Source organism: Artibeus jamaicensis, unplaced genomic scaffold (genome assembly GCF_021234435.1).
Source record: "Artibeus jamaicensis isolate MK-2021 breed Jamaican fruit bat unplaced genomic scaffold, CSHL_Jam_final contig_471, whole genome shotgun sequence".
NCBI classification, from domain to species: domain Eukaryota; kingdom Metazoa; phylum Chordata; class Mammalia; order Chiroptera; family Phyllostomidae; genus Artibeus; species Artibeus jamaicensis.
The window spans coordinates 2502088-2521401 of record NW_026521850.1 but is presented as its reverse complement, the minus strand read 5'-3'; the positions used below and the strand labels follow the sequence as shown (position 1 = coordinate 2521401).

At 55.9% G+C, this 19314-nt stretch overlaps 1 protein-coding gene across 2 annotated transcripts in view; it reads right to left on the bottom strand.

The window, feature by feature from the left end:
• Positions 1-365: 365 nt before the first annotated feature.
• CAMSAP1 (calmodulin regulated spectrin associated protein 1) overlaps positions 366-19314 on the bottom strand; it is a 51886-nt gene continuing 32937 nt past the window's right edge. For both annotated transcript variants that reach the window (XM_053667753.1, XM_037127694.2), the window contains 12 exons: positions 15826-15965; positions 15637-15733; positions 12470-12647; positions 12050-12141; positions 11484-11568; positions 8530-10885; positions 7618-7754; positions 7175-7383; positions 6861-6963; positions 5473-5588; positions 4895-5013; positions 366-2158 (listed from right to left, as the gene is read on the bottom strand). In XM_053667753.1, coding sequence (XP_053523728.1) covers positions 1856-2158; positions 4895-5013; positions 5473-5588; positions 6861-6963; positions 7175-7383; positions 7618-7754; positions 8530-10885; positions 11484-11568; positions 12050-12141; positions 12470-12647; positions 15637-15733; positions 15826-15965 — 3935 coding nt within the window. In that variant the 3' untranslated portion in view covers positions 366-1855. The remainder of the gene's footprint in view (positions 2159-4894; positions 5014-5472; positions 5589-6860; positions 6964-7174; positions 7384-7617; positions 7755-8529; positions 10886-11483; positions 11569-12049; positions 12142-12469; positions 12648-15636; positions 15734-15825; positions 15966-19314) is intronic.

Here is a 19314-nt window from a genome sequence, read left to right as displayed (position 1 = left end):
CTCCTGGAAGGTTCCGTGTGCTGATCGATCCCATCAGGGAAACCCCGGAGTGGGTGGGAAGGTGCCGCCCCACGTCCCAGCACTGCGGCACCAGCACGCCCACAGCTCCACGGAAAGCCGAGCCTCCGGCCGGGCCTCCCAGGGGCACCTTGCTGAGGTCCGGCCCGCCCCAGGCTGCCTCTGGACGGCGCCCTGGGGTCTGTCTGCAGGAAAGTCAGCAGGGCTGTGTTACAAGAGGAAGACAGTGTCGCCCACCTGGCTTCACAGAGGATGAGGCAATGTCATTTCGAAACTCCCCTAAAGCAAGTAGCTGGGGACACTGACCGAGAAAATGAACCATGACGACCTCACACACATGCACTGAATAAAAAGCAAATCAGTTACTTTATTACAGTTTAGTGCTCTCTTAAAATAAATATCATAGAATATCAGACAGACAGTGGGGAACGACGCACACCCGTGCAGAGCCCGTGGCAGGGGCCACGGGCCACGCAGCACCTCCGGGCGCAGCACCCGCGGGCACGGGACAGAGCGGGGCTGACACCGCACATGCATGGCTGCGACCAGCTGTCGCCTCGGAGCCGGGGGACACCAGGGAACCTTGTCCTCTCTGGGGTTCGCACCCCCTCTCCCCTGTCCCCTTTCTACCTAAACTGTGAGACATTTACACTCGCCTGACGTCCTTCCCACCAGCCTTCTGTTTTGTTCTGCAGTGCGAGACAGATTCAAGTAACACTCCCAAGAAAGTGTGTGCAAACGAACACGAGTGACTCCAGAACCTTCCAGCAGTCGGAGCAGCGGCTGCCATGCAGGTGCTGGGGCGGGGACACCTGCTCCAGGGAAACATGAGAGCATCCTGCTTACGTGGAGCTCCAAGAAAACCACCAGGGACCGCTGGATGGTTCTCGGTTCGCGGCCAGTGGCCGGTGTGGACTGAGGCCGTGCTCCTCCAGGGCACACTGCTCTGCCAGAAGCAGGAACCAGGACGGACGAGTCATGACAACAGAAGCACTAAGAACTGTCACTCAAGTTATCACCTTTGAAGAGAAACATGCTGAGTGAAAAATATTCTACTTTACCCAAGTCTGTCTTTATTAAAGTGAACAAACCATCAGAGCACTGCCCAAACGTGGGGAGCGAGGCCCAGTCTGCGGACGTGCCCGTCTCCCGGGAGGCAGACGCCGGCTCAGCGCCCCCCACTGCCGGGAGGCCGCCTCTGCGCTGTGAACGGCAGGCCGCAGAGGCGGACCTGCAGACTCGGACCTGCAGACTCCAGTGCTTTCGTGAACTGCTGTTTTCAGTAAACTTTTTCTGAGCAGCAAGGAACAAAAGTCATTTTCAGAAATCTTAGAATCGAATATAAACATTGGCAGTAGACACAATCAATAAATATCATACATTTCCCAAGTGAACGAGACCCCCGTACCAGCTCCCTTCCTGAAGACACTCGAGCACCTGACCCGAGAGCCAACGCGGTCCCACCACCTCGCCAGGGCGGCGCCGCCAGAGCGAGGGGGTTGGGCCGTGTGCAAAGGGGGTGAGGCGAGAGGCCAGGAAGCAAAGTCAGTCGCTTTTAATTTACACCGAAGAACTTCAAGTAAAAGGAACCCTGCTCCACACACACCCCTTGCCAGGCAGCCCGGGGACAGCGGTGACCACCACAGTGGCCGGGACCCGGCATGTGTCCTTCCATGCCTGCTCCGCCTGGCGTCCCGTGTGTGAGGAGGAAGGGACGGTTTCCCGCTGTCGTCCAGGAGTCTCTTCAGAAAAGGTATGGACTCCTTACCCTTCGTACCCAAATGACGGAAAAGAAGTGTCGGCCCACGGCGCCTCCGCAGCCTGCGCGTGGCACGTGTCACTTGCGCGTCTGGGACTTCTTTGGCACTGCGGGCCGCTTGGGCTGCCACAGGTGGTTGTGGATCGTGAGAGCGTCCACACTGACGGACATGGTCTTGGCTGGGATCAGGTTGAACTGTTTCCGGTCTGAGCTGTACTTGTACAGTTTGTCGATCATCTTCTTGGTGATGCTCTTTGGCCCCGTGCCAGTGAGTTTGTAGATCTCTTCGGTGTCCGGGTAGTAGCAGTAGAGCGCCCGGAACTGGCAGCCGGCGTCGCGGAACAGGATGATGTAGTGGTTGGCGTCGCACTTCTCCAGCTCCTGCATGGGGAGGGGGGGGGGGGGGGGGGGGGGGGGGTGGGGAGGGAAGGGACAGGAGAGCCTCAGAGTGGCTCCGGCGGCCACGCTACCCCCAGTGGGCCAGCCCTGAGGGAAGCTCGGTGACAATAACACAGCCAACCTGCTTGGACACACCGGGTCACCCACACAGAGAATGTCAGATGCCACTGAGGTTTTTACTTGCACATGCTTTGCAAATTAAGTGGAAACTCACAACGAAAGAGGCTCGATATCATTAGCCACCAGGGAGATGAAAGCACCCCAGCGAGACCCCCACCCCACACTGGGCAGCTGCAGCCAGATGGGCAGCGGCGCAGGAGGCCGGAGAGACAGGAGCCTTGCACGCCGCTGAGCATGTCCATCACCCTGACCAGGGGACAGGGCAGTTCTCATCGAGACTGGGACAGGCGCCCCATAGGACCTCGTGCACGCTGTTCAGAGCAGCAGACTCGTCACAGCCAAGAAGCAGACACAACCCGAAAGCCATCAGGGGGTGACGAGCACATGAGACTGCTGTGGAGACAGACCCCCTTCACGCGACATGTCCACACAGACAGGCAGCAGGGTGGGGTGTGGGAGCCAGGGCTGGGGAGGCACTACAGGTGTGTGATGGGTACGGGGCCCCTTCTGGGGACGTGGGCAGAGACTCGACAGGGTGCACGGGCTGGTGCCACCAAGCTGTACTCTTAATGGGTGGACTTGGAGTGATGTGTTGGTAACCTGCCACAAAAGAACCTGTGCCAGTGTCTGCTGTACTGACTTCTGAACTTTGAAACGTTTCTGTGTTAATAACTATTAAAATAAGTCCTCCTCCTACTGGAAAATACCTGGTAGAACTTTCTAGTCCAGCACTTCTAAAGTGAGGCCCAGGATCCCTAAGACCCACGCTGGGTCCCCGAGGTCCAGGCCCTGGCGCACTGCCGGCTTGTCTGGCTCCGCCCTCAGCCTGGATGTGAGAGTGGAGAGGACCCAGCTGCCCCCACAAAGCCAGGAGTCAGGTGGATCTGTGACACTGTAAAACAATGCCAGTCTCCTCGCTAGTGTTGTTTTAGGAAACAGTTCTTTGTCGCAAACGTATACCGTTTTTGTCAACATATTGTAATAGATGTGTTACTTTAAGTAAGTAAATAGATAATAAAACATATATTTTAAAGATTAAGTATAAAATCCAGGATGGAAACTATATATACATATACAACATGACTTTAACTGTGTGAAAGTTTGACTAAGCAAAACAAAACCAGATGCACACACACAGCCCCTCTGGACCCCGGGCCCCACGGCCCACAGCCCACTCTGGCAGCCACCCTCTCCTCTGCTGCCCCTTACCCACCCTCCGTCCCCTCATCTATTCTTGGCTGGCAGCAACATGGACGGGCAGGAGGGGTCCGTCCACGTCCCTCTGCCCACAGCTACATTCACCCTCTTACAGCACAGCGGGGGTCCCTCCACTGATGGAGGCCCACAGGAGCCGCCTTGTGACCTCTGAACCCCAGCTCCCGTGCTCCAGTCCACGGGCTCCCGAGAGCTCCTCCGGCTGCGTGGAGCTTTCTTCCCCAACTGCATGGCCCTCCCGCCTCTACCAGGTCTCTGCCCCAAATGCACGTCATTTTCCGGTGAGAGCCACTCTGATCAGCTGGCCCTGCAGTGGCCCTTGGGGCCCCACCCTGCTCTCCTCCAGCCTTCCCCAGACCACTTGTCGCTTTCTAACCAGTGTCCCGAGGGCCAAGGGCAGCCTGTGCCACACCTGCCTATTCACACGCTGTCTGTGGCCGTTTTTCACACTGCACTGTCAGAACTGAGCTGAACACCCTTCCTGTGTAACTTCTGTGCGTGCAGCCAGGGACCACAGCACTTCAGCTCCATTGCCCGGGCCACTGGCTCTGTCCCAGCATGCCAGCGCCCAGTCCAGTGCAATGACACTAAATGAAGAGGAGTCCCCTGCTCTTTACAGCGGGGACATCACTGCACACCCAAGACGGAGCTCCCGTCAGAGTGAGGCCACACCAAGCCTAATCTTGACCCTCTATTCCAAATGCCTTCCAGATCTTTCCACTTGCTGAGGCCTGCAGCGTCTCTCCTTTAAAGACCCTGGGCCTGACGGTGGTCTCGCAGAGGTGTGATCAGTGTGGCCTCGGGGGGGACAGTCGACACAGCGGAACAGAACCAACCAGCGTTTCCTCTTGACCTTCTCTTCTCCGGGGACCCAGGCTGAGCTGGAGCCACTGGTGGTGACATGCCCCTCTCCCGTTCAGCCCTCGGGACCCGCCCCCCACTCCTGCTGGCCCCTCCTGTCCCCACCCGGACACGCACAGCTGTGCTTAGGAGCAATTTCCAGACCACTCTGTCCCATCTCCTCTATCTGCAACCACACTGCCCTCGCCCACCACACTAAGTCCACTGGTTCCCGCACTGTGAACATAACGTCCCTCCCCACTCCTCCCTCCCGTCCCACTCAGGGCCATAAGACTCCTCATGGGCACCCAGGGCCCCAGCTCCACCCTGAGGGCAGCCCCTCCTCTTCCTTGAAGCCACCCGACCAGCTGTGGCACAACTCAGAGGTGAGTGCGTGTGTTCTCTCGCACATCCAAACCCGCACACAGCAATGGACCGACCATGTGTAAGCAATGAGCGTGTCTGCTGTAAGAATGAGCCCCGACTTCTGAATGCCTTTCCTCCAACACACGCCCCCCCCCGAGCGATGGCTCCAGTACTCGCCTCTAATATGGAGTTCTTGTGGGGCTCGTTCACCTTCCCGGCCAGGCAGCAGTGGGACACGGCGTTATGGATGATGGGTTTGTTGGATTTGCTACTGGGCTCCTTGAAGAGCTTGGGGCCTGTGGAAACCAGGCCAGAAAGTGCAGGATTACTACCCTAAGGCACATGTGTTCCAAGAAAACTGACAGTTTCTATGACCAAGCAATGGCCAGGCTGAGTTAGGGATGCTTGTGTCCTTTAAAAGTGGAAGACCCACTTCAAACTTATTTGAAAGAATTCTGAGCTGCAAATTTTAAATAAACTAAGGAAAAGACTAGGTTGTTCATGATTCATCCCCTTCCTAATTTCAGTTTCTCTGATTCAGGAGTAACAAAACAACCAGGAAATAATTTTTGAAGTCTAAGGCTCCGAAGCCCAGGACACACAACTCAGCCACAGGGCTGTGCAAACGGGCAGGTGCACCCTGCCCCCAAGGCAGCTGAGAGCCCGACAGTGCCTGCTCCGGAGACCCAGACACGTGCCCGCGACCCCCAAACACGGTGTGTGCCCACGACCTATCTGGGGACCAAGGCCATCACCTGTGTACTCAGCCACCGAGGCGAGGGAGGACGCGGCAGACGCCGTCTCCCAGTCCCTGTCCGTGCTCCTGCTGGGGTTGCGGCTCAGCGTGGGCAAGGCCTCCAGCGACTCGACTCTGAAGGAAGGGACAGAGGGCAGACAGGGAGGTCACAGGCACATCCCCTCTCAACACGTTGGGCCACTGGCTTGTGGAATCCACCCTGAACTGGGCCAGCCACACCTCAGGCAAGGAGGACCATCAGCAGGGAGAAGGGACACCAAGAGGGACAAGGACACTGGCCACACCCCACCCCATAAACAGCTCTGGGCGCAGTGCAAAACCTCAGGCACCAGAGTGACGGAAGGGGACAGGCTGGGGGGAGACCCCCTTCACCGAGAAGGTCACCTCCGTGCAGCCTCTGGCAGGGGTGCTGGACCATCTGTGCTGTGCTACACAGGGCCCAGCCACTGGGAAGCAGGGAGGGGGCAGAGCCAGCTGAGCCCAAACCTTGGGCGGGTCTCGGCGACTCCCGGTCCGAGTCCTGGCAGGCCTGAGCAGTGTCCTGCGGGGCAGTCTGCCCTATCACAGCAGTGCGCCCGGTGGCACGGCTGACCAGAGTTGCCCACGTGAGGGAGGCAGGCAGGGCTGGAGCTGGAGCCCAGCCCGGGTAACTGACCACCAGAACGAAAGTCCATCCAGAATAGAGTCCCTGAGAAGTATCTTCCACAAAGCCAGGCAATGAGAGGCCACCAGACATGAATGAGGTGGTACCCTGCTACCAGATGAGGCGCCAACACCTCCTTCCAAGTCACTCATCCATCAAAGAGGCCTCTTTCAGGAAGGACCAAGGGAAACCCTGCCTTCAACACGGCTCGCCAACGCGCCAGGTGGCGCTGAGAAGGACACACCCTCCCCTCTGGGCTGTCCCCACTTGCAACGTGCCGCCTGAACCTGTGCACAGGGAGCCACACTGGGGAGTGGTCACCAAGTGACTGGCCTGTACCTGTCAAAAGTGTTAGAACAGAAAGAAAAGGAAGCTGCAGACTGTTGGTGGCACACGTGGGCTTGCCTGGGACAGTGACTGACAGGGAGTGTGACTGTGGAAACACGGCTCTCACAGCTCTCAGGGACACCACCCGGCAGCTGGGACAACCGGATGTGGGCTATGGGGCAGGTGAGAGTGCTGGCTCGACAGCTGTGGTTACGCAAGGGCGTCCCGCCCACAAGAAACACGTGCTCAGTGTCTAAGGACAGAGCACGATCTTTCCAACTGGAGAGTAAGAAAGCACACGCGTGCTCGGCTGGGAGGGCAGAGGACGACGACGGAGCGAATGCTGCGGGGCGTGTCCACCTGTGGGCCCACATCCTAGGGCCCAGTGTCACCTCCCACACCGTGCGTGTCCTTACCGCTGGGCAGGTGTGCCCCCTGAATGAACACTCTCAGGCTCGGTCGTCGCTGCGGAGGCCAAGGACAGGCTGGAGCCCGACTGGGCCCGGCTCAGGTTATCAGCTGCCAGAGACGAGAAACACTCTGATGACACACAGGTTTTTCCCCCACCACGTTTGTGCAACAGAAAGAACCAGGGACCAGCCGCCGCCTGAGTGACACCCGAGCAGTGCTGCCCAACCTCCCGCCCTTGGGAAGCCACTGCAATGTCCACAGGGCAGCACCCCTCTGGGGAGGGGCCCACGCCATCACCCGAACCACAGGGCCTGCTTACGAGTCAAGGGGCACTTGGTCCCCGCGTCGTTGCGAGGCTCCTCCCGGTGCACTGACTTGGGCCGGGGCTTTCTCGGCTTCACCTTGGAGTTGCTCAGCCCCTGCTCCTCTAGAATCTGTTGCTGCTTCCTCCGCAAGTACTCCTGCTTGATGAGCTCGCGTCGCGCCTTCTCCTCCTCCTTCCGTATCCGGTCCTCCTCGGCTTTGCGTCTGAGAACACAACGAAACAGGACCGGTTACACGGACTCGCTCGGAGCCGGCCAGGCACAGTCACCACACTGCCTGACGACGAGGTAACGTGCACACGGCGCCCGCGGTTGGGTCGGAGACTCAGGGAGGCGACCCCAGGAAGTGCAGAGGCCCAAGTGGGATGAAGAGGATGTGACATGAGGTTGCTCTGACACATGCTCTGAGCCCGTCCCCCGCCCCACAGAGCCAGGTTACCGGGCCTCGTCCCTCTTGAGCTCAACTTCTGCCTCCAGCTGCTGCTTCCGCACACGGGCCTCCTCGGCCTTGCGCTGCTGCTTCAAGAGGAAGGCCGCCCGCTTCTTCGCAAGTTCATCCTCTGCCTTCTGTTCATCCTGCAGAACAGACACCGTGTACCGGTGCAGGGCCCGACCTCGCAGCGCCCACACGCCACCTCACCCCGGCAGCAGTCGGCGACACGGGCAGAGAAAACCCCACCGCGCAGGCCAGAGGCTGCTCTACAGATGGGAAAGACATCACCCACTCAAAAAGCACCTGTGAAGCTGCCAGTTCCCCAAGGCCCACACAGAATTCAGCTGCCTTAACACCACACGTGCATTTCCACAGTCGGAACTGCCCCCACCGTCCACTTTGCGGGACCGAGTGGAGTGAGCACCTCCTGCTGAGGCAAGTCACACAACTGTGGCGTGTCCGCCTGCATGACAGCCAGGAGGCAGGGCCCACGACCAGCATGCAGAAGAGGCCCTTGCAGCTCATCTTCCTCTCCTTCCTAAGAAATTGACAGGCCAGGCGCAGAGGGAACGATGAGTGCTTTCCCGGCTCCTGGGCCGTCAGACTGCGTCCTGGTGGGGCAGGCCTCGGCCCACCTGTCTCTGGAAGGAGGCAGGAGGCGGGGCCTGGATGTGGAGACCGCTTCTCTTTCGAAGTGAATGGAGCACTACCCAAAGAAAACTACCTCCTGACACGTGAAAACTGTGTGGAGTCTGCGTTCCAGTGACAGACCAGGGCTGTGAACTGTGCCTTTTCTCCCAGGCCCTGTACAGACAGGTCTGCGGGCCCTGCTCTGAATGAAGTCCTCACTAACACCCCACGACCAAGACCGCGTGACGCCACCTGACCACAGTACACGTGGCGCCGCCAGCAATTTACCTTGAAGAAGAAGCCGACCCCCGGCTTCTGGTCGCCCTCACTGCTGAGATCCACCGCGCTCTCGTGGCCCTCGGTCTGCCCATCCTCATCGGGGGCCTTCAGGTCGGACAGGTCCACCTCGATGAGACTGGCCTTGCTCCTCGGGGGCCCGTCCACAGGAACATCCTCCTTTCCTGAGACAGCTGGGGTGCTGAGCCCCGCCTCCTTCACGCCCATGTCCAGACCTTCTTTGAGGCTCATTTGTTCTGACAGAATGTTTGCATCTTTGGATGAGGACAGGACAAATGCCCGCTGGTTGCTTTCATCGTGGAGACGGTAACTGTCGAAGAAGCCCTTCTCGTGAGGATCACTCCCAGGGTCTGCAGCACCATCCCAGCCCGGGTCCGAGGGTGTCCGAGGCGGGAAAGGCCGTCCGTGCGGGAGGGCCTCCACGCTGGGTGTGGGGGTCTTGCTGCGGGAACCCTGCTGCCTGTCTCTCGCAACCTTCAGCTCAGCGGGTCTCCCTGGCCGGGAATTCCGGCCCTGGCCGAGACGGGGAGGTTTGCGGTGGCCTGTCACTGCGGTCGGCGAGAGCGGCTCCACAAAGTGGATGGATGCCTGGACCTTTGGGTCCTGGGCGTTGTTTCTGGAACCCGGAGCTGGTGCTGCCGGGGACTTCAGGAGCAGCTGCTCCTGCTGCTGGGAGATCTTCAGGATGGCCTGCTGCAGCGTGCTGATGGTCTCGTTGAGCTTCTCGATGGAGAGGTCACACTCGCCCACATCAGCCACGTCCCCAGCGTCCTCCAGGAGGGCAGCAGATAGCACTTTGCCCTTCTCCAGCTCTGGCAGGGCGGCTGGGTCCTTCAGGGTGAGCTGTGGAAGGAAAGCCAGGCTCTCTCTGTCCACACCCTGACCCTCGCCGAGACCGTCCCTGCCCAGGTCCCTCACAAGAAACACGTCTGTTCTGGACACAGCGGTGTCGTAGTCCTCCCCGTCGTGCTGAGAGCACTCCCGAGCCACGAGCTCTGGCTTCAGCGGCTGGGGAGTGGCCTCCGTCTTGCCCTTCTTGACCACATGCAGGAAGGCTGCCTTTCCCAGCTTCAGGCGCTGCCGGGCGGACAGCGCCTCCATCTTTTTCTTCTGGGCCTCGATGGCTCTCCGCTTCTCCTCCAGCTGCATGTGGAGCTGCACCAGCTCAGAGGCCAGCAGGCTGGCATGGTCCCTGCCCTGCCTGCCGGGGCTCTGCTCTCTCCTCTGCTTCCACGTGGTAAGTGGGGCGGGGCAGCTCTCCGAGGCGTCGGGCGTGGTCTTCTGGGAGCTGCTTGTACTGGACTTGGTCTCGCAGCTGTTGAGCCTCTGGAGCTTCCTCTCTGCAAAGCTGGTCATCTTCACGCTCCCACTTGCCATGGAAACGCTGCTGACCTGGGAGACAGTGCTCAGGCAGGGGCTGGAGCGGCCACTGGCGTCGTCCTTGTCCTCATGCTCCTTCACCTTCAGGTCCTCCTGCAGCTTGGCCGACTCCTCCTCGCCCACATACTGTGCCAGCAGCACGGCACGGTCCTCGCCGAGGAGACCGTGCTCGGCCTCCTCTAGGTCCGCAACGTCGGAGTCGGAGTCCTGCCTCAGGACAGCCCACGGCTCTGGGTCGTGGGCGCGGGGGCTTCTCACACAGCCGGCGGAGAGCCTGCCCTCCGTGTCCTCGTCGGCTCTGGCCACGTGCAGAAAGAAGCCATCGGCGGTCTGTCCCTGAGACAGCGGATCAAAACTGCCACTGGACTGGGGCCCACCACGGGCTTCCCCGGCCTGCGGCCCCGCCTCAACACACAGTTCTGAGGAGGAGATGGGGGTGAAAGTCCTATTCAAGTCACGGTTGGTGTGAGTGCTGGGCGCCTTCCTCCGCCCCAGAGGCAGGTGGCCCTCACCAGGCCTCCTGGTCGTGCAGCTTCTCGGCCGCCCTTCCCCACACTCGTCCTCCTTGGCGACCACCTGCTTCTCCTTGGCTGGCCGGAGCACAGCTGGCATCAATGGCTCCAAGAAGAAACTGTCAGGCTTACTTTCTAAGGTGCCTGCCAGTCTCTGGGGAGACCTGGCACCTGACACCAGACCCAGATCACCGCTGTGGGGAGCCCCATCTGTTCTAATGATGGCCACGAGCTCTTCCTCCTCGTCCTCAATGTCAACATTGTTCAGGAGGCTCCTCCCATTGGCCCTCAGGGTGGAGGGATGTGGCTGGTTCTGTGGGGTCAGGGTGATGATGTTAGATGCCAAACTATCCTTGCTGATGGAACGGGCCAAGCTGACGCTGTCACCAGAGCGGGGGTCTACATCGCCACTTGCAGTGTGATGGAGAGCAAAGGGCGCTGGCTGAGACACAGGCCTGCAAGGCAGGGAAGAAGCCCATTGGACACACCACTGTCACACCAGAGGTGACTCCAGCAGGGAGTGACAGCAACATCAGTTGTGAAAAGAAAGCACAGACCGTAATGGAGAGTTAGATGACCCCTTTCCCGAGCAGACCAAAGCTGGCTCCTTTTAACAATTCCCAAACAGTCTGCTCCCATGGCCCCTTCACACCCTTAAATTGCCAAGGACCCCAAAGAGCTGCTACTCATCAGAGTTATCATTATTAATCAATATCGTACTGGAAATTAAAGTGGAAAACTTTAAGCTGATTAAATGTTGCAATAGGAAACCCAATGCATGAAAAATGACTACACTTCCTGAAGTCAAGTTAACACTGTGAGGAGCAGCACTAGCTCACACTTCTGCAAACCCTGGCACTGCCTGCTGGGTCCTCACACCTGCTTCTGACTCCATCAGCTGTGCCCCCACCCGTTACGACGCCCTCCCTCCAGAGCAGCAGAAGCCGCAGGAAACGTCCCGGTGCCTGGGGTCCCGGGCCACGGCAGGAGACAGCTGTCAGTCTAAGGGACTTTTCCCACATAAGTTGATTTGAGACTAGGCTGGCAGTTCACCTGTTTTTTTTTTCTGGCCACGCTACTGCTGCTCCCCGTGGCTGCCCGTCCACTCGAGTCAAGGAATTGGACCGGTGCCGCTGATCTGCAGGTGGAGAAAGTGGTTAATGTGTGCAGTGGTAAGTAACCAATTCTGTGCCACTTAAAACTCTTTCAGCCCAAGAACCAATTCTCATGGGAATGTACCGTAACTCACCCCGAACTGCCCAAGGAAAGCAGATCACGGCAACATGCAACTCAACGGTGTCAAGGGCACATGGCGTGCACCTCAACAGTGATCAGTGTGAACCATGAGCCACAATAATCAGGACTTTAAGTGAGCATCAGTACATCTCAGTTTGCACTTAGTACAACACAGCAACTTTCTGTGTACTTTCTGTAGACGCAGTTTACTGGAATTTAGTGGTGTTTCCACTACGAAAACGACAAAGTCCAAAGCACGTCAACACCAATGTCATTTTTTCTGCCACAGCGTTAACTGGGACTGCTGCGTACAGTAAGAGTCTAACCTCGAGGACCGCTGTCTGGACAGGCTGCTGTAGGAAGGAGAGGGAAGGAGGCCTTACCGGGCAGGTCTTCTCCCTGCACCGTCTTCTGCTGTTTCTGCCTCAGTGGCAGCAAAGGGTGAGACGGGCTAAAAGCAGAAGCCCCTCTTCCCCTAATTTAGAAGAAAGAACCAGAGAGAAAAACCACTGGTTTAGCCACCTTCAAGTTCAAAAGCAAATGCAAAAAAAACTACAGAGAACATCACGAGTTCACCCCGTCTGTGAGAAATTCCCTGATTCTTTGGGAAAAATTAGTTATTAAAAAGAAAGAACCAAAAGAATGCCAACCACTTCAAACTTGGATGAACAACCCAAACTGCAGCTGGGGGACACCCTGACTTCTGGGGTAGTCTGATGAAATGGGGGTACGGCACACCATCTCCCAGTCACAGGAAAAGAGCAGCAGGACAGTAACTTAACTCCAAGAGCAGAGGGACTTACAGATGTTCGGGCTCCTCTGGGTGCAGGTGGTGCCGGTGGCAGCCCTCGGCTGGCAGTGGGGTTGGGGGCTGCAGCTCAGCCGGGCTTGCCGCCGCGGGGCTGCCCAGGAAGCTGCGCTTGGTGGCGTTGGAGATGGGGACAGGGGGCCGAGTGCTTTTTTGGTGTGACACTGTCTTCACTGCAGAAACAGAAATTGTACAGAAATACTCATTATTTACAGTTACTTACATTAACAGGAAGTACCCAAAATACCCTGCAACTTTTATAAGCACCAAAAATAATTCTACTTTTACTTGAAACCAAACTTCTCCAAAAAAAAACTGGTTTCGAGTTCAACAAACATATTCTGTAGCAATGACTACTATGAACATTGTATCAAAACGTAAAGACACAATACAAGCTAGAACACGAAGCAGTGAAACCGGCTGGAGTGTCGCCACCAACAAGCAGCCTGTAGCGAGTAACCCACCACCCAGCGGCCGCATCAGCTCCAGAGCTGACCAGGAGCCCCATCTCCAAGGTGGCTCCCCAAGTGCTGGCCCGGGACAGTGGTTCCAGGGCCAGTCCAGGGAGGTGGGAACTGGACATGGAGGCCGGACCATCCCTGGACAGCTGGCAACAAGGCCCCAGCAGCATGGCAACTGGAGACCAGATGGCCCTGGCACAGGGGGTGGTCCCCAGGCAGTGGCTGGCTGGCCTGAGCCTGCTTGGAGGGTAAGGAGACAGCAATAGGCAGCCAAGAACTGCATGAGGCCCACATCACTGAGCTGCACTCCGTGGTGGCCCGGGGACTGGCGGTCGGGAAAGCTGGCCGTGGGGGGGCTGTCACATGGATCCTGACACATGGGGAAGGGACTTCTGGGTCTTGAGGACCTGAATTCCCAGACTCTCTGGAGCTCTGAGCATCTGCACAAGAGGACACGCCTGCCGGTAGGAACCAGCCATACGCCACACCCCTGCCCTGTGCTTGGAGACCTGCCGAGGCCTCTGGCAAGAAGATAGCATGTGGCCCTACAAGCCTGGCCCACCCTCTGGCCCCCAGCATGGGCTGGCCCTGACAGGGAGGAAGAAACCAAACAGGGGAGCCAGCAGGGCCAGGCAGCAGCCAGGGGACGCCAGGTCAGGGGAAAGGCAATTTGGGGGTCTGCCCAAGACGTATGTGCAGCAGGGACCTAGTGAGCAGTGTGCACAGACTAATCACAGCCCACATGCGTGAGAGGAGTGACCAACTGCTGTGCACTCCTGAAGGCCAAGGAGGCGGGGCCTGTGTTCGGAGGCCCAGTGGGCAAGTCATCAGCAAGACATGCGCGGCTTCGCTCATGCCTTCGCTCCCTTCTACCTGCCCCGCAGCCTCCAAGCCCACCCCCTAACAGTGCCAAAGAGCGTATCCACCTCAGGGGGTCCGGCGCTCTGAGTGCAGCACACGGCACAGCACTCTGCAGGCAGCCACGTAGCACCCACCCCCATAGCACTCTGCACCCCACTCTGCTCCACAACTGGCTGCTGGGTGCGTTGCATGCCCAGGAGGAAGGGAGTCAGGGGCTCCTGAGAAAGCAGTGGAGCCCACAGCAGAGGTGGGTGGGTGTGGAGCGTGACCTCCCAGGACACTTGTCGGTGCTGGGGTGGGGCTGAACTGGGAGGCAGAACTGGCTGCTGGCTCCCAGTGAGGGGAGACACCAAGGTGTCCAAGCTGGGGACAGGTGGAGAGACATGCCCTCGGCACAGCTCAAACCTGGCTTTGCTCGGCTGTCCCTCCGCAATCTGGTGGGGTCACAAATGACTTCAGTTGGGACTACTGAGGTGAGCATCATTCCACGAGCAAGTGGGCACATGGAGTCCTACTTTCATGAAGTGCCTGGTCAAGGTCAAGTCTTCCGCTCATTTTTCTGCAGATTTTTCTTTTGCCCACCGCTGTGACTGAGCTTTCTACATATCCTAAGTGCCAGTTTTCATTGGCAGTGGCCACATATCTTCTCCCCTTGAACAGCTAATTTATTTTTATTGGTTTTTTTACAATCTTCTAATAAAAAAAACTTATTTTAATATTAATATGGCTGAATCATTTTTTCCTTTGTGGCTAATGTTTAATATAAGAAATCAGAAAGGCAAGAACACACTCTCACATATTGCCTCCTAAAAGCTTTATATGAGGGGGGACCTGACATTCATTTATAAAAAATTGTATATTTATTCTCACATGTTTAAACTGCAGTCACCTTCAAAGTACTTTCCATTTGATGCAATGCACCTACTGAGACGTTTCCCCACTGCTCAAAACAATTTGGGGGGCTTTTTAGAAAATACATGGTTTCCTCTCACATGCCCCCTACTGGTGACCTGAGTTGGCCAGCAATCCAGGCATCTGCCCTGACTGGGAATCGAACCAGCAACCCTTTGGTTCGCAGGCTGGCACTCAATCCACTGAGCCACACCAGCCAAGGCTCAAAACAGTTTTTGAACTTGTCTATTTTGATACCTTTTAGTGCTTCTGCAGTTTCTTGTTTCAGCTCTTTCACATCAGCAAAATGTTTCCCTTTGAGGACTTTTTTAAGCCAGGCAAAAATAAAATAGTTGCTCAGGGTGACGTCAGGTGAACAAGGAGAGTGGGGCACGGGGGTTATGCTGATTTGGGTCAAAAACTGAACACACTCTCAGCATGGTGTGGGCAGGTGCAGCTGTATATCACCCATCATAAAATGAGTGAACATACTGTCTTAAAAAAATTTTCAATGAATCTGAACGCCGCCTCTCACAACAACACCAGCTGGCGCACTGATCTAGATGGGTTCCTACTCACCTGGTGGGGGAAGCCTGGACTACAGGGGGCCCACCTACTGAACATGGGTGTGTTCTGCCTTGTGGGCGGGGCAAATGTGAGACCCTGCAGGTAGAAACGGCCAGCAGACTCAGCACAGCTACGCCTCCTACCAAGGAAGCCCATCAGAATCCTGCGGCTGCTCAGCTCTGGTTCTGGGACAAGGTCGGGCCCCAAGCTGCACAGGCTGAGTACCAGGTAGGAGGGCGCTAAAAAGGCAGCGAAGGGCACTGCCTGCACTCCCACAGAGGCCATTTAAACTCAGACACCACTGCCACATGCAAACCTAGGAAGCAGCCAGGGACGCCTTCCAAGCGTGGGAATCTCTCAGCAGAAAGCAGCCGTCACTCACCATCTTTCAGCTCTTGAATGTCCCTGGGTTGGACAAAATCTGGTCTGACATTCTCGAACCACCAGAAGAGTTCGGCTATAAAAACCATAACGTTGGGCTACAAGGAAACACCACAAAACCAAGGTCATGATAAGCAGCTTATTCACATGAGGTTTTAAAAATGTGCGTCATTTAAAAACTCATTCTTACCTTCAACACTAAGGGAGCGTACAGCATATCCTCTAAAGTGAGGTAAAAGCATTTGTTAAGGTATTCGTTTGAGAATTCTCTCAGAAGCCGAATGTTATACAGACTGTCAGCCATGGATGTTACCTCCTTCAGGCATATATCTAATAGAAAAAAAGAACACTACAACTTATTATAAAGGTATTCTGATTCATAAGTGTGTGTATGCATAGAAAATTCCAAACTGAGAAACATTTTCCAGGCAGGCAGTGGAGACAGGTTACAACACTGAGAGATTTAAACACCACAGTGAGTGTTACAAGTAACAACAACTACAGGAAGAAAACACTCAACAAAACGACCTGAGAAATCTCTAGGATTTCACTTAAACTGTTAACATAAAAAAGACATAGCAAAAATTACTTGAGACTTTAAAACTGGGCTTCCAGAATGGGCAGTAACCACCACCGTTCCATTTCAAAAGGATGGGATAAAGCTGGGAAACGCTTAGCCACTGATGGCGGGGTGCAAAACTGAGATGACAGAGTGACACTCCTGACACGGAGTCCGGGAGCCTGTGGGGAGCAGTGCCCGGGGCAGGCCAGTTTTCCATCCCTGCTGCTCTGCGGGGTGCCAGACCCCCAGTCGACAAATCCCAGCGTGGGGGTCTCGAGGGCCATTAAAACACCCCTCTCACTAGTCCCTGGAGTGTGAGTGGGGGACCCTTGGACAAGACCACTAAAGACTAAATTAGAAGTAGCCAGAGTGATGATGTAGGTTAATTCTGCCTGTAAATTAGTAGGTGGGCAGATAGGTGGCAAACCCTCAGAAGTCATTTTTGAGGGTTTGGAAACAGGCACAAGTAGGATTCGAGGCAGCCTGATCCTGCGACTTCCGTCCGAGACAACACCCCAGTTCTAGGGACCCTTGGAGACACTGGGTGTAGGCTGAGTAACTGGACGTTTCTACTGCTGAGAGATGTTTCTTTTATTTAAAATTATGATCATGAGCCCTTGGCTGGTGTGGCTCAGTGGAGTGAGCGCCGGCCTACAAACCAAAGGGTCATGGGTTCTATTCCCGGTCAGGGCACATGCCTGGGTTGTGGGCCAGGTCCCCACTAGGGGGCACATGAAAGACAACCACACATTGATGTTTCTCTCCCTCCTATCCCTTCTAAAAATAAATAAATACAATCTTTTAAAAAATTATGATCATGAAATATTACAAGCACACAGGTCAGCCCCCAGGTGCCCTGCACCCAGATGGAAGGCACGTCACCATCGCACCGTATCCGACTCAGACCCTGTTCTCAGTAATGAAACCACAGACACTGTGGAACGCAGCTCCCCAGGCAGCTGCTCCCCGAAGGCTGGGAGGCTCCTCCCGGGCGGGGCCAGTGTTTCCACCCCACTCGCTGGGTGCATGAATAACAAGTCCACGCGCAACCCACTGCTCATGTGACTTTCTTAAACCTACATTCTCGATGACAATATACCTATCATTTTGTAGCCTATTTGTTCCCCAAACTCAGCGTTATGTTTCCAAACAGATCTACACTGATGTGGGCGGACTTCATTCATTTTAACAGCTACACGGTACTGCGCAATTTTCACTATTATGAAAATGACATGAACACCAATCTTGTGTGTGCTGTTTGCACTTACACACCCCGAGAAGGGGAGCTCTGCCCACACCAGGCCGACCCACCTTGACTCCGGAGCCTGGTACTCCCCAACCCCACCTCCACTGGGTGGGTGTACAAGGTGTGTCCCTGGTGCCTGCTGTGGATTCGACACCCCCCTCTTCGTGAAAAGCCTGTTCTCTTTGTGCCTCTGGCTGGTCTGCCTTTCTCTTACTGACCAGGAGGAACTCCTTCTGTACTGTGGTCACAAAAGGACTGCATGACGGATGACCTTCTGTCCAGCACTGTTTCACGGGTACAGTTTATCACGCCCTTGTCAAGAGTGCCCGTGTCACCACACTCAATTTTAACATGGCTACAGACAAGCGTCGTTCCCATCGTGTGTGCTGTTTCGTAATTTAAGTGATCCAACTGGCCAGCCTCCTTCCTATTAGCTGTGGGGCCCCCTGCAGAGAGCCATGCAACTACTCCTGAGCCTAAATCACACTGGCTTAGCTGACGTCAAGTTAAACAAAGCGTGGCCTTTGTACAGCAAGTACCCCATGTTCTTACCAGCGCGAGGGACTGTAACCCACCAGGCTGTCCTGACACAAAAGAACACAGGAATAAGCAAGGCCATGGAGAAAGGACACAGCACCCCGCTGTTTGAGGACATGGGTAAGGGATGGAAGAGGCACCTGGATGTTGATGGTCTCAGAGCCTCTCCCCAAAACCACCAGTTAACTGCAAAGCAAAAGTGGAACGGCTTCAGAGTGGAGAAACCCATCACACACCGCCGGAACCAACTGGCCAAAGCCGGTGTCAGCGGCTTAGGGCACACTGACATCAGGCCCCTGGATCACATGCGATGGGAAGACACGTCACTCTGCAACAGTCTTACTAAAACTGCATCTCCTCTGCAGAAAACACTGTACAAACCCAAAAAGAGACATTCAACAAACTCAATGACCTGGAGTCTTTGAAAATATTCCCAGTCGGGGCACATGCCTGGGTTGCAAGACACATCCCCAGTAAGGGACGTGCAAGAGGTGACCACACACTGATGTTTCTCTCCCTCTCTTTCTCCCTTCCTTCCCTTCTCTATAAAATTAATAAAATCTTGAAAAAGAGAGAAAGAAAGACAAAGGGCCGGGGAGCAGCTCCAGACCCCACCAGGAGCCCACAGTGCTAAAGCAGCAGTGGTGAACCTGGATGGGGAATGACTGGGACAGGACGTGCCGGACCAGCCGGCAAGATGGGAAGCAGATGCGGTGAGCACCGCTACCGCGCTGCAGCTGACTCCCCTGACACCTGCTGCGACAGAGATGCCTGTGCCCTCCAAGGTCCTCTCAAGGGCCAGAGGGGGACAAAGAGAACATGGGCGGGACCAAAGGTGCCACCTGGAACATCTGGGTACAGACGTGCAGGAACTCCTCCTGCCCACCTCTGGAAATTTAAACTTGTATCAAAATAAAATGCGACAAAGATTAGCTTTGTCCCTTTGGCCTTTGCTCTTCCTCACTAGTTTTTAAATTACAATGTCAACTTTTCAAAAAAAGAAAAGTATCTACTAGATTGGCAATAAATTATGAACCAGCTGGGAGATTACAATCTTTATACCGATTCTTGGCCTTTCAACAAAGTTCGTCATCTCTTCCAGAGGGTCTTATCTTTCTCATTGAACTGAACACAAAGCACCACTAAGAGCTCAGTGGCCATGACATTCCTGTGAGCTGACCCCCCATGCAGGGCAGGAGGGCAGAGCAGGGCTGCTGCCCCATCCCATCTGGCTGAGAACCTGCCTCTTACAAAACCACATCCGAGGCAGACTGAACCACGAACCTCTATGGGGTCAGATCGAATCACCTGCAGGACAAGAGCATCCATCACAC